This window comes from Pseudorca crassidens, chromosome 6, assembly GCF_039906515.1.
Source record: "Pseudorca crassidens isolate mPseCra1 chromosome 6, mPseCra1.hap1, whole genome shotgun sequence".
In the NCBI taxonomy this organism is placed as follows: Eukaryota; Metazoa; Chordata; class Mammalia; order Artiodactyla; family Delphinidae; genus Pseudorca; species Pseudorca crassidens.
Window position 1 is genome coordinate 62,124,201 of NC_090301.1, and position 14,197 is coordinate 62,138,397.

The 14,197-nt window shown below is 36.4% G+C and overlaps 1 protein-coding gene across 9 annotated transcripts in view; it reads right to left on the minus strand.

Annotated features, from left to right (window-relative positions):
* UBR3 (ubiquitin protein ligase E3 component n-recognin 3) overlaps nt 1-14,197 on the minus strand; it is a 230,802-nt gene that overhangs the window by 108,993 nt on the left and 107,612 nt on the right. For 5 of the 9 annotated variants that reach the window (XM_067741589.1, XM_067741584.1, XM_067741585.1 and 2 more), the window contains 5 exons: nt 8,288-8,429; nt 4,671-4,775; nt 3,421-3,594; nt 3,202-3,234; nt 916-1,376 (listed from right to left, as the gene is read on the minus strand). In XM_067741589.1, coding sequence (XP_067597690.1) covers nt 916-1,376; nt 3,202-3,234; nt 3,421-3,594; nt 4,671-4,775; nt 8,288-8,429 — 915 coding nt within the window. The remainder of the gene's footprint in view (nt 1-915; nt 1,377-3,201; nt 3,235-3,420; nt 3,595-4,670; nt 4,776-8,287; nt 8,430-14,197) is intronic. The other 4 variants (XM_067741591.1, XM_067741587.1, XM_067741586.1 and 1 more) reach the window with 1 other exon arrangement.

The following is a 14,197-nucleotide window of genomic DNA, read 5'->3' on the forward strand; positions in this document are numbered from 1 at the left end:
GGGACATTCTACAGTGTCTATTGCTCTATAATCTTCAAAAGTGCCAAGGTCAAGAAAATAAAGGAAAAACTGAGGAAACTATTCCATGCTGAAGGAGACCAAAGAGACATGACAACAAAATGCAATGAGTGATTCTGGACTGGATCTTTTTGCTCTGAGACACGTTACTGGGACAACTGTCAAAACTTGGGATCTAGGGATTTTATCGTACTAAATAAAATGTTGATTCCCTTATTTTGAAAGGTGTATTCTGATTAGGTAAGAAAACGACCTTATTCCTAAAAAACACGCGCTAAAGTATTCCAGGGTAAAGCAACTTACTCTGAAATGATCCAGGAAGTTCTTTGTATTATCCTTGAAACATTTCTGTAAGTTTGAGATTTCTTCAAAATAAAAAGGTTTTAAAAATTAAACCCATCCTCAAAGGACAAAAATTTGTCATCAAGGAAGAAATGGAAACAAACAAAAATGTGCCGTAGATGCTCAAAGACGTATGAGACCTCCAAAAATGTTTAAATAATAATAGCACTGATAGAATATGTGTTTGGTCTCCTATACTACTCCTTTGTAAACTTATAATAAACTTATAAGTTTCAGTATGTTTCTTTAATTAAAACAATGAGCTACGCACTCTACAGCTCACCTTTAAATACATACATGTACATTTACATTTAGAATACATATGGCTGTCACCATATGTATTCTAAATGTAAATGATAACTAACTCAAGCATGCTAAATGCACAAGCACTGACTATCTTTGATTCCATTTACCTTACAAACTAATCAGCTATGATTACAGCTGATAAACATCCAGGTGATTAGCCTCAGATGGCCAAAGTGGGGATGGGGGGTGGTAATATAAAATCTTCAACTGTACCATACATTAGTTTAAAGCATTAAAAATAAAAATTACCTTTCTTCTTTGTCCAGTGTTTTCTTCTCTGCAGCAGTGATCTTTTTGGGTGGTACAGGAGGGGTCACTTTTCTACATATCTCTTCAATGATGCGTTTGTTCATTCTGCTTTGCAATGCAGCTTTTAGTAAAATTCTTTCTACTGCAGTTATACCATCTCCATGACTATATTTAGGTATATCTGGTTGGATTAAAATTTCTATGTCATCAAGCCAGGGAGGATAGTAGGAGTTTTGTTTTCCTGAGAGTTTGTGGTGAAGTTTAATTAACAAAGACAATATGCTTTCTTTAATTTCCAAAATGGCTGTAGTTAACTGTGGAGCTGAACCAGGTGCAGACCATTTATTTGAAGTTTTAGGACGAACCACCTGATTTGCTTCACTGCTATTGCGATTGATGATCTCCTGAAACTTCTTTCTACGCTCTGCTACTAAGCTGAAAACTTGAGCTGTACCAGAATTCTACCATTCAAAAGAGAAAGAAAAAGAAAAATCAAGAGAAGTTACTCAAGTGTCAAGTTTAAAACCATATTAGTACTACATTTTCAAAAGGGAATGTTCAAAGTTTCATCCAAAGATTTATTTATTTGCTCTTTAAGTAAATCTGTCTCTTCACTTCTCTCAAATATACTTAGTCCCACTCAACCTGGAAACATCGAGAAAGGCGATTAGCCACAGTAACACCTGTTTTACAACCTCCTGGGCCTACCTACCAGGGAAAATAGACAAAGCTTGAGTAGTTTCTACAGCCATATTAAAGAGGAATCATAAACAAAGTCCTTCATCAGATTAAAGGAATAAAAGCTATTCTATCCAACATTCATCAAGAATACTATACTCTTGGGCTTCCCTGGTGGCGCAGTGGTTGAGAGTCCGCCTGCCAATGCAGGGCACATGGGTTCGTGCCCCGGTCCGGGAAGATCCCACATGCCGCGGAGCGGCTGGGCCCGTGAGCCATGGCCGCTGAGCCTGTGTGTCCGGAGCCTGTGCTCCGCAATGGGAGAGGCCACAGAAGTAAGAGGCCCACATACCACAAAAAAAAAAAAAAAAAAAAGAATACTATACTCTTTACCAACTTCTAGAAGACCACGATATCTTCCACTTAAGAAAATTATAAATTAATTTTTACCAAATTAATGAATCTGAACTGCTAATTAATTTCATTTTTAAGGAACTTCAAAAGTTTGAAAATTAATTCTAACACAAATGCTTTAAGTTACTAAAGTGAAATATAAAGATGAAAAATCAAACTAATCTCTTTCATATTTAAATATCACTATAATTTGTTATTTGAACAGATTTTTTAAAACCATTTCTCTCAATAATTTATCTTCAAACTAGTCTTTTCTGCTAAAGCAGTCAAACTGCATTAGGGCTCTTAGAAATCATCTTTTAATTAAGATACAAGCTAGTTTAATGGATTTCATTAATTTTTTTTAAGCAAGCATAGAAAGGATACTTCAATCAGTTGAGCTTTTTATGAGCTAAATTATAACATACATTATTTTTTTTTAACATCCAAGCTGTTTTTCAACATACTCTCTATCAGCATTAGAGGCAAAGGCTGCTGCTTATAGATTCCAATATTTTAATCAAAATTCTTTATGGTGTTCACAGCAAAAACATATTGTCAAAGACAAAGAAAGTTCCTACAAATGGACTCTTCAACAAGAAATGTCTGATTCAATGTTCTTTACTTGCAAAAATCTATATTGTAGGAATTAGAGGTATTTAAATTTAGTTACTTGCCCTGTCATATCAAGATTTTTCATTTCTGCTTTCTATAAATTAATTAAGCTACATGCAATGAGAGAGCTGATTTTCAAAATGCGTCCAAATACACAATATATGGAGTTTAAGATTTTTGTGGGCTTATGTTATCAAAGTTAATTAACTGCCATAGGAGCAAAAAAAAAAAGTTGTGAATGGGCATGCCACCAGCAACTAAAGATTAAATTTATTTTGATTTAGGGAACATTCATTTTTAAGATGTTAGTAACAATGCTAAATGTAAACAGACTGAAATGTGCCGCTTATAATTGGCCCAAAATACTAACACTACTAAGAAAAACCCACCATTAAATATGCAGTATTATTTTTTAAGTTCAATAATATGAATTTTCTTTAAAATTAAGCCGAAATTACTGTGTTTAAAAAATACACACACACATTAAACATTTTTTAATCTATATTAAACACACACATATACACACAAATACTTCAGCATTTGTCCCCATTTCCAGTTAAAGCCATATTGCTAGTTAATGCAAATATTATATACTTCTACCTCTCTTTGAAGAACTTTAGGCCGACGTGAACTCTGGCAGATTAAAGGAAAAAGATGGGTGAGGCAAAAGTTGCTTAGATATATCAGAGGAAATAAAAGACAATTTAAAATTATCTACAACCACATTTATTTTTCTTTTGGATATGATAGGATGATCTAAATAACACAACCCAACGTAACAAAGTCTTTCCTTTTTTTTGTTCTCTCTTTTACACTTACTTGTAAAGAACCCAAGCTATCAGAGCTGGTACTTGCAGGTGAGTCTCTCTTCACTTCCGGAGCAGTCTCTGGAACTCTCACTCTAACATAATTTATAAAGTGTCGCATGTTTGATACTAAGTTACTACCAGGAAACCAACTGTCATGACAACGTTCTGGTCCACCTACTGATGCCTAAAACATAAACATAATGAATATCAAACCTTGCCAATCTGGTCTAAGGTACAGTGGAAATGTAACAAGCCCAAATAATAGTCTATTGCCTGTCATATTCCTGAATCCCTTATAGTCTCGTTCACAAATCACAAAGTGCTAATAAAACCAAATACAAACACAAAATTTTAGAACAAATTTCTCAGTACTAATATAGGTAAGTCCAATGGAAGTCAGCTAAACTTCTCCAGAAAAAAATACACTTTTCAATTTGGAAATACTTAGTACAGAATATTATTCATCAACCATTAGGAATAACTCATAATACAGTCAAATAATGCTAATTTGGACTAACTGTAGAAGAAAGTCTGAAAAATCAACCAAAAGTCTGACTTAGTCTTAGAGGAATCGTAATGACCTTTTAATATCTATGAAAGAATATATGTTGACTCAACTTAGAATATAAAGTACAGCCTAGTCTTTTTACTTGTCTGGTTTTTTCTTGTTTGTTTTTTTGCTGTTATTATGTTTATTATGTATTCTGTCTTTTTGGAGGGAGGGGATGAGGAAAATATCAATTAATTATAAAATCAATTTGTAGTGACAATTACTTTTATGGAAGTGATACTTATAAAATCCTGAAACTGATTAACAACTTGTATTCTTAAGTAAACATTCTCCCTTATAACAATACTTACTCCATTAACTTAAAACCTTTACAGAAACAATTTGCTATTCAAAATTAATCCCTAATCAAATTATTAGAATTTCTAGACTGAATTCCTAACATAACAATTATTTACCAGTAATCAATGCTATTAGCATAACACCAAAAGTGCACTAACCACGTTTCTTAGATCTACATATTATGAATTACGAATTTCAAATTCAGTAATTCTACAAATGGAGTTTAATGTATTAGTGAAACCTCTCAAAGAACATATGTATGTGAAGATTAAAAAGGGCCTTTTCCAATAGTTCTTAGGAAGATTTTCATCTGAGTATGATGAATCCATAAATACCTTTCAAGATGACATACAACCTTTTATTAAGGCATGTCATAACTTTAACATTTAAAAATACAAGAAACTACTTACCTCTTCATCTGATTCCTCTTCAGCTGAATTTTCAAGTCCTAATTCAATCAGATATAAAACCATGCAGAGTACATGTTCTGACAGATTTTGATGATCCATCAAAATCTTTAAAAAGGGAAAAGATGCCCTGTAATTACTTTTTTCCACAAAACATATTTCACTTAAATATCAAAAAATATTTTAATGCTATAGATGAAAGTAACATAAAATACATATACACATATATATGTGCATGTATGCATATGTACATATATATACATATATATACAAAATTCATAATCAGATACGTAAATAAAGCCATACCTTGGTGAAAAGACAAAAATAAAACCAGTAAAACAGGTTCCCTCTCAAGATCACACAGTATTTTAGGCAATATCCAGAGATATTAGTTCACTGATTTCCTAAAGGTTAAGACATTAAATAATCCACTAAAACCATTATTATAAAAATACTAGTATCTAATAAAGTAATTTAACAAGACTATTTTACATTCTAAGTTGCTGACACTCTTCTCCTGATGACAAAGATATCAGATAAATAAGTTTGTTAAATAGGATAATTCATGCAAATGTGTTTGGCATAGCACCTGGCATATAACTGGGAGCAAAATAATTGTTTATGGAACATTAATATTCTTAAAATCTGTCTCTAAAATTAAAGTTCTGAACCTGAGTGTTTTGTGCTGTTGTGTAAATGTGTATGCAATGTGTGGTTTTTATGAGTGAGAAAGGAAAAAGAAATGCAAGTGGTTAGGAGAGAGGCTTCTCTGAGGAAATACTGATAAATCTGACCTTATACACGGAATACACAATGCAAGCCTTACACAATTTATGCAGGACTTTGGGGCTAACCTACACCAATCACTCATTCAATATGCTGCAACAAACTATTAACCAGAAGACACATAGAATACCATAAGAAAAAAACAGCCTGGCAACTATCATGTTGTCTTCATTATTTAAAAAAAAAAAAAAGCCATCTGGTCAAACTATAGAAGGGGTAAGAGGAAGAGCTTCTGCGGGGAGTGGCATTGTCAGCTGCAGATGAGACTACAGAGAACAAAAAAAGAGGCCAGTCTAGGCTGAGCCTAGCAGAAACTGCCCAAACGGCAGAGGGAGCTCGGAAAGGACTTAGTCACTTAGGAGCTAATCTATTGTGACTAAAAAATAAAGACTTTCAGTTCACTGACTTTCTAATGCTTATTCTGACTACTGAGAAGGCTTTTCCATTCATATTTTGTGTGGCACAGTGGTGAGGAGAATAGACTTTCAAAACCTTTTAAAAACCTGTTTTTTTATACAAATTCTGTATATACTTAGCTATTTGACCTTGAGCAACAACTGGCCTTAAGTTTTCTCATCTTTAAAACTGGAAGAGCAGTCCAGAATTATTGCAAGGATTACATGATCACTATCTGTAACTTGCTTCATACAGTATCTAGCAATTGGTGTTCAATAAATAGTAGATAGGTGGTATGAATAGTGGGAGGAGCAAGAACAGTAAGAGGGGACTGAAGGCTGGGAGGCAACAAAGGTCATGTTTTCTAATCCAGTACTTTACAGGGAGGAAACCAAGGCTCAGCCACACACTCAGCTAGCACAAGCAATACTAGAACAGTTTCAAACTCCCAAGGATTGCCTATCATTACTACTCTGCCTCCTCTTAATAAATAGAGCATTACTAGCTAAAATCAAATAAATTTTGGCTTGAAACCCTATGGCATTACATCTTACAGCTTCAAATGAGTAACTTAAGGGCTAAGAAAAGAAAAAACTTTATTAGGTACTACAAAAAAAAATAAAAATCGTTTCTGGGGATTTTTATCAACATGTTCTATATTAAAGTTTTTTAATATTAAACATGGCAGGAGATGAAATCGTTTACTGACACTGATTTTTAGAAAGTTGACCTGCCAATGCAATGTCAATTAAAGGTTCTTCTATTATCATAAAAGTCATGAAAACTATTACAAAGTTGAGATTTTAAAAAATTTGTTCATAATAATCTTATAACAATATTGCCTTTCTATTTTTGATGAAATATTATTTTTACAGTAAGCAAATAAAAAGGTTGAAAAAATTTAACTTGAAAGGACACAAATCATTTGCAGTAGGCTTCTTTAATTTTTAAATCAAGAATTACTGACATTTATTATCTGTAAGATGTTACGGAAAAACCCAAAGAAACTTTTTGCCCAACCCAATATATGTACTTAGCTTCACTATCTGAACTAGTTATTTAATCTCTAAAACTTAAAAATCATATCTGAAAAATGAGAATAACAACAGAACTTTCACTCATAAGGAAGTTTCCTAGAATTAAACAAAGTAATGTATGTAAGTGTATATAAAGTATTTGAAACAAAATCTGGCACTAAGTAGACATTCAAAAAAAAATCTATTTGTAAAAAATCAAAACCACAGATATCTTTTTAGTAAGAAAAAATATTCTACTTTTTTTAATGAAAAAAAGAACATTTTAAATCATTTTACTGAATAATTCTCTTAGAAATTAATGAAAATAAACCATTCAAGATGTTTTTTTGAAGCGCATGTCTAAAATTTTAACAGGAGTAATTTTTACAAGTAAAACAAAAAACTGGTCATGGGGTAGAGTTAAAAAGAATAGGGGGTGCAGAAATCTAAAAGTTATATTTGTTTACACAGCAAACAAGAAAAAAACTAAAGTGTCTACTTAACTAAATTTAATTTAAGTAATTTAAATAATGCATATGTAGTAATTGTAAATTTGCCTAATAGGCTTACTTTTTAATTTAATTTTTCAAATTCTAATTAGAAAGAAGAAATAATAGGTTTTTTTTGTATCTAACTGTATAATGTTTATCGTGTCTAGTTACTTTATAAATGTCTATAGTTATTTTACCTATATAACATGAGTATAGTTTGTCTTTCATTTCTTATCCAGGTTAGAACATAAATATGCCTGTTATATATATATACACATACTCCATGATATTATGTATACAATTTTTGAGTACACAACTAATGTTAGCCAAATAAGTAAGTCCGTTCTGTGTGAGAAGACCCAAGGATAAAACAAATTCTAGGTAACAAAAAAGTAAAAGCATCACCTTTTGAGTTTCTAAGGTATTTAACGAAAGAAAATCCTTAATGGTGTCACTTAGGAGCCCATTCAAATCCCTCCATGTCACATTCCTGATCAGAGGAAGAAAGCCAAGAGAACACGCCTAAACACAGGGTCACTGGCTCCTATGGCTGCCATGTTAGTTTTGTCATTTTAGTGGATTCTGGTGGTTGTTTGGTCCCTACTGTTCATTTCATTCTTCCTGTACTCACAGAATATTTCACTTCTTGTGGCACAGAAACCATAAAAAAAATTCCTATCTGAAACTGATAATATGAATAGTTTCCCTCCAAAAATGGTATAGCTGTTATTTTCAACTTAGATTTGAAATTACATAAAGAATACAATTCATATATATGTGATTATGACATATCCTCACACATCTTAAACATATAAATACACTTTACTTTATAAATAGTATTTTTATGTAAATATTATCCTTTAGCACTTTTATTTACAAATTATGGTAATAAATTCTAATCTGAGTCTTTCTATTTGAATTACTACTGTACCTTGTAAAGCAGAGTGAATAGCACAATGTGTAAAGTTTTACAGTGCAAAAGTCTCATGAGACCTTTATAGCTGGGATGGAGTGGCGTCCTTTTCTTATAGGGAGGCCAGGGATTTCCAGGGAATTTTCCACTCTGTTTTAAACTGTAAAAATAAAACAATACTAAAATTAGATGATAGACTCAAGATTAAAATGTAATTTAAATAGTGATTCCATAGCTTCATCACACACTATATATGTTACTTTAGCACTTTTTGGAATAGCCTTAGGTACAGATCATAACTTCCTCTACCTTTTTCTGGATGTATCATATTATTGATTCATTACCATTGAACTCACAGCCAACAGCACTATAACAGCCTGAAAAAAGCTTATCTGACAACAAATTTTCTCTGTAAGGCACATCAAAGCCTTCTTGCCCTCCGGAACACTAAACAGCACTGTGGCACTACACTTGGGGACCATTTTAAACAACGAAATCACCAAAGGACAAAAATGCAAAAACATAGCACTAAATTGACCATGAAAAGGACACGTTTACAGTATGAGCTGAAACAAGAGGGTAGAGTTTTGCTTTGTTCCACTTCAACCTAGGTGCCCTCTGCATATCCACTGAGATCTGTGACTAACCAAGAAATTGCTCCGAGTATTGATTTCGGGCATAAACATAAATTTTACCAAGTAGCCAAATTTGCAAAATAGAATTTGCAAATAATGAGGATCAATTGTATATGACAGAATTAGCATTACAAATCAGTGAGAAAAGGATGGATTGTTCAATAAATAGTCCTGGAGCTGGTTTTCTGTAGGGGAAAAAAAATAAATAAATCACTACTTCACTCTACATATAAAAATCAACTCCAGGTGGATTAAAAATCCAAATACAAAAGTAAAACTTTAGAACTGATAAACTTTAGACAATCTAACAGAAAAATCATCGAAGAATAATCCATACACCAATCTCATACCAAGAATCATGAAGGAAAATTAATAAGTTTTTTTTAAAGGCTCAACCTCACCCAGTAATCCAGAGAATGCAAGTGAGTTATACATTCAGCACTTGAAGTTAAAATGACAGAATGAACATAAATATTTAATTTTACTTTCACTCAAAACTCCAATAAAAATATAGTAATGGTATTTCTTAAAGGATGAAAAGCACCAGGATGAAGAAATTACAAAAAAAAAAAAAAAAATGCCAACTTTTGTCATTTGGAAAGCAAATGGATACATGTTGACTCTAGTAAACCTAAGAAAGCCACATCACAGGAAGGCAATGCGGACAGCTGAGAATCAACCCCAATTACACTGCAGAATCCTCAAAAGGCTCAGAAACTGGAAACATCTGGTTCTTCAATAACTGGAGTTGGGGAGATAGGAGGCTAAAATGAGGATTGCATGAAAACTGCTTCTCCCCCACCCCAACAGAATTCTGGCTAGAGAATTCATCTCTGGAGAAGGTAAAACGCAAGCACAGTCAAGGGTAGGAGGATGGGCGATTAAAATCATCGTATGCCTAGAAAGTCCATGTGTCCTTTGAGAGCCACTGAGATTTCACCCTCTTTATGCAAATTCCTTCTTAGAAATCTTTGTCTCTGAAGTTTTCTTAAGCTATGGTATTGAGCTAAAACAATAGGAGGAGGTATGGCCAAGACCAAACTGCTTGAGTCCCATTATTCTTGCATTTGGAACACTCTCTATGGAAGAATGTATTGTTGTTCCCAACTGTTGGATCACTTCCTTAAAAGAGGAATATGCCATATGACATGAGGTGCCTCACTGCTGGTACATTACATATTTCCACCCCATCACCAGGCTTAATGTGAGCCAGCAGAATGTGAGAAAAATGACAGAGGAAAAAAAAGAAAGTCATCATATGCATTTTGACTCAGAGCACTTAGGCTCTGACTCCATTCCGTTCACAAAATAATGGCAGCCAGACCATTACCTTCTAGGCAATATTTGAAAATACTTCTCTGAGGAATCTGACAAAACCAAAAAGGAAGTTCTAAAGAGACTAACATAAGGGCTTCTCAACAAACCTGCCTGCCCAAATCACACCATGTTAAAGCTCAGAATCTACAAAGATCCACCAAGGCATGGAGAGCTCTTCACCACAAGCAGCCAGAATTATCAGACATCCAAAGAATGCAGCTAACATAAAAGCTAGAGACTGAACAGTAGAAAACTCAACTTAGAGGAAACAAATATCATGTAGGGAGGGGGAAAAAATCTTAAAAATAATAAATTACAAGGAGAGGCAACATGGTTTCCTGTTACATGGGTTTGGAAGGGGAAAGTCAGTACAGCCCACATACCCCGTGTTAGCAGAATTTCCTGACATCTATATGAGGTGAGAACACCTAGAAACAGGAAAGAATGAATTCATAGTTTGGTCTCCCTATAGGAGATGATTTTTCCTGAATATCTTCTGAGACAAGGACAGGAAAAGTTGACCTTTTCAGCATTTCAAGATCCTTCTGCCTGTGGGTATGTTAGGAGCAAAGGCATATTCTCAAGATGCTGATGTGATTCCTCAACGTAATATCGATGAGAAAATGACCCAGACAAGACGAAGAAAAGGAGGAAATGGCAGCTTCTCAGGGATTGTTGACATTCCAGAATGTAGTCATAGAATCTTCTCAGGATAAGTGGGAATTTCTGGACAGCACTCCATGGGAATTGTACAGGGATGAGATGTTAGAGAACTATAAAAACCTGGTCTCCTTGGGTCCTGTCTCTAAGCCAGACCTGGTCACCTTTATGGAGCAAAAGAAGGGTCCCTGGGATGTGAAGGGAATGAAGACAATAGTCATACACCCAGGAACTGGGGACCCCACCCAGGTGGAGGATGGTGACTTCAGGCTGAGCATAAGATTCCTGGGGCACCACCCTGTTTCCTCACCACCAACCAACCAGAAGGAAGTCACACACCCTGCAGCCCTCACCCCATATTTTGCCTATAAAAACTTCTCCCTGAAAACCATGGGGGAATTTGGGGTTTTTTACAGCACAAGCCACCTGTTCCCTTTGCTTAGCCCTGCAATAAACCTTTCTCTGCTCAAAAAAAAAAACTACCATCAACATACCAAAGAAATGAATTGCATCTATGATTCAAGAAGAGGATGCCATTAAGTTTGCTTTAAAAAAAAAAAAAAAAACTGGTTTCTATATAAAACTATAGTGGCTACATATAAGCATAATTTTCAAAACAATCTCAATAGCCTATGATTAAATGTTTCAATTATTCTATTTCATTTAGCATAGAAAAGCAATTTTTAGTTTTTATTTTATTTCTTTGTTTGCTTTAAGCACTAGGCCCCTAAATATGCAGCACCTAGATTAATAAAGTGCTCTGAAATAAAGGTTATATATTTGTTCAAGGCAGCAGGTAATACACCATTCTGACTGCTCTTTTCAAAATCATTAATGAAATGATGCAAATGAAAAGCTACATGACAACAAAAAAAATTTTAAGTGACTCAAACCAACACTTAATTACTGACTAGCTTGAGACATAAATGACATATATAAACTCATACATCATACTTTAAAACATGGGCCAGCAGCCATTAACCTTCAAGATGGGAGATGGGAAGCAACAGAAATATCAGAAATTACAGTTGAAAAAGATTTGCTTTCCAGCTGAATTTAAAGTAACCACTATATAAAAATCACATTTGTCTTTTGGAAATGGTCTAGACAATAGTTCCAACACTGCCATTAACAAACGTATTTCACTGAACTTCTCTGGAAGTTGTAAAATATAACAATGAATTGAATGGATGGTTTTGTAAACTCGTATGTAAAATATGAGTTGAATGAATTGAATGGATGGTTTTGTAAACTCATATGTAAAATATAACAATGTAAAATATAACAATGAATTGAATGGATGGTTTTCCAACTGTTGGTTTGTTTCTGTTCTTGTTGTTTTTTGTTTTTGTTCTTTTCATTTTAAAAGCTGAATTGCCCATTAAGGGGTATTTGGAAGGGAGTGAGGAAAACGGGATGAGCCACCTCCACTCTCTTAGGCCTTCTGTTGCTGTTGCCCAACCCCCTCTTCCAGTGATGGCTCCAAAGACATTTCTACAGAAGCTGGAGAGAAGATCTTGAAGGGCTTTTCCAGCAATAAGATCCTAAAATTCTAAAGGTCTAAACATCACACAGTGAAAATGGCTTATTTTCACTTAAACTCTCAGCACAAAAAAATTTTAAGAAACTTACTTTTCATTCATTTAGCAATTACTGATTATCTACAAAGTGCCCTGCATCAAGGCAGATTCTAAAGACATAACAGCAGGACTTCCCTGGTGGTGAAGTGGTTAAGAATCTGCCTGCCAAAGCAGGGGATAAGGGTTTGAGCCCTAGTCCGGGAAGATCCCACATGCTGTGGAGAAACTAAGCCCATGTGCCACAACTACTGAGCCTATGCTCTAGAGCCCACGAGCCACAACTACTGAGGCCGTGTGCCACAACTATTGAAGCCCGCGCACCTAGAGTGCATGCTCCGCAAAAAGAGAAGCCACCGCAATGAGAAGCCTGTACACTGCAATGAAGAGTAGCCCACTCGCCACAAGAAGAAAAAACCTGCACGCAGCAACAAAGACCCAGCACAGCCAAAATAAATAAATAAATAGAGAGGGACCTTCGAGATGGCAGAAGAGTAAGACGTGGAGATCACCTTTCTCCCCACAAACACATCAGAAATACATCTACATGTGGAACAGCTCCTACAGAACACCTACTGAATGCTGGCAAAAGACCTCAGACTTCCCCAAAGGCAAGAAACTCCCCACGTACCTGGGCAGGGCAAAAGAGAAAAGGAAAAAAACAGAGACAAAAGAATAGGGACGGGGGCTTCCCTGGTGGCGCAGTGGTTGAGAGTCCGCCTGCCGATGCAGGGGACACGGGTTCGTGCCCCGGTCCGGGAAGATTCCACATGCCGCGGAGCGGCTAGGCCCATGAGCCATGGCCGCTGAGCCTGCACGTCCAGAGCCTGTGCTCCACAACGGGAGAGGCCACAACAGTAAGAGGCCCGTGTACCACAAAAAAACAAAACAACAACAACAAAAAGAATAGGGATGGGACCTGCATCTAGGGGAGGGAGCTGTGAAGGAGGAAAAGTTTCCACACACTAGGAAGCCCCTTCACTGGCAGAGATGGGGAGCAGGCAGGGGGGGAAGCGTCAGAGTCACAGAGGAGTGCAATAACAGAGGTGTAGAGGGCAAAGCAGAGAGATTCCCACACAGAGGATCGGTGCCAACCAGCACTCACCAGCCTGAGAGGCTAGTCTGCTCACCAGCGGGGACAGGTTGGGAGCTGGGAGTTGAGGCTCCTGCTTCAGAGGTCAGATCCCAGGGAGAGGACTGGGGTTGGCTGCGTGAACACAGCATGAAGGGGGCTAGTGCACCACAGCTAGCCAGGAGGGAGTCCAGGAAAAAGTCTGGACCTGCCTAAGAGGCAAGAGACCACTGTTTCGGGGTGCGTGAGGAGAGGGGATTCAGAGCACCACCTAAATGAGCTCCAGAGACGGATGCAAGCCACGGCTATTGGTGTGGACACCACAGACGGGTATGAAACGCTAAGGCTGCTGCTGTAGCCACCAAGAAGCCTGAGGGCAATCACAGGTCACTAACCACACCTCCCCTCCCGGGAGCCTGTGCAGCCCGCCACTGCCAGGGTCCCCAAGATCCAGGGACAACTTCTCCAGGAGAACACACTGTGTGCCTCAGGCTGTCGTAACATCACGCCTGCCTCTGCCGCCGCAGGCTCACCCTGCATTCCGTACCCCTCCCTCCCCGTGGCCTGAGCGAGCCAGAGCCCCCCAATCAGCTGCTATTTCAACCCCATCCTGTCAGGGCGGGGAATAGACACCCTCAGGCAACCTACATGCAGAGACAAGGCCAAA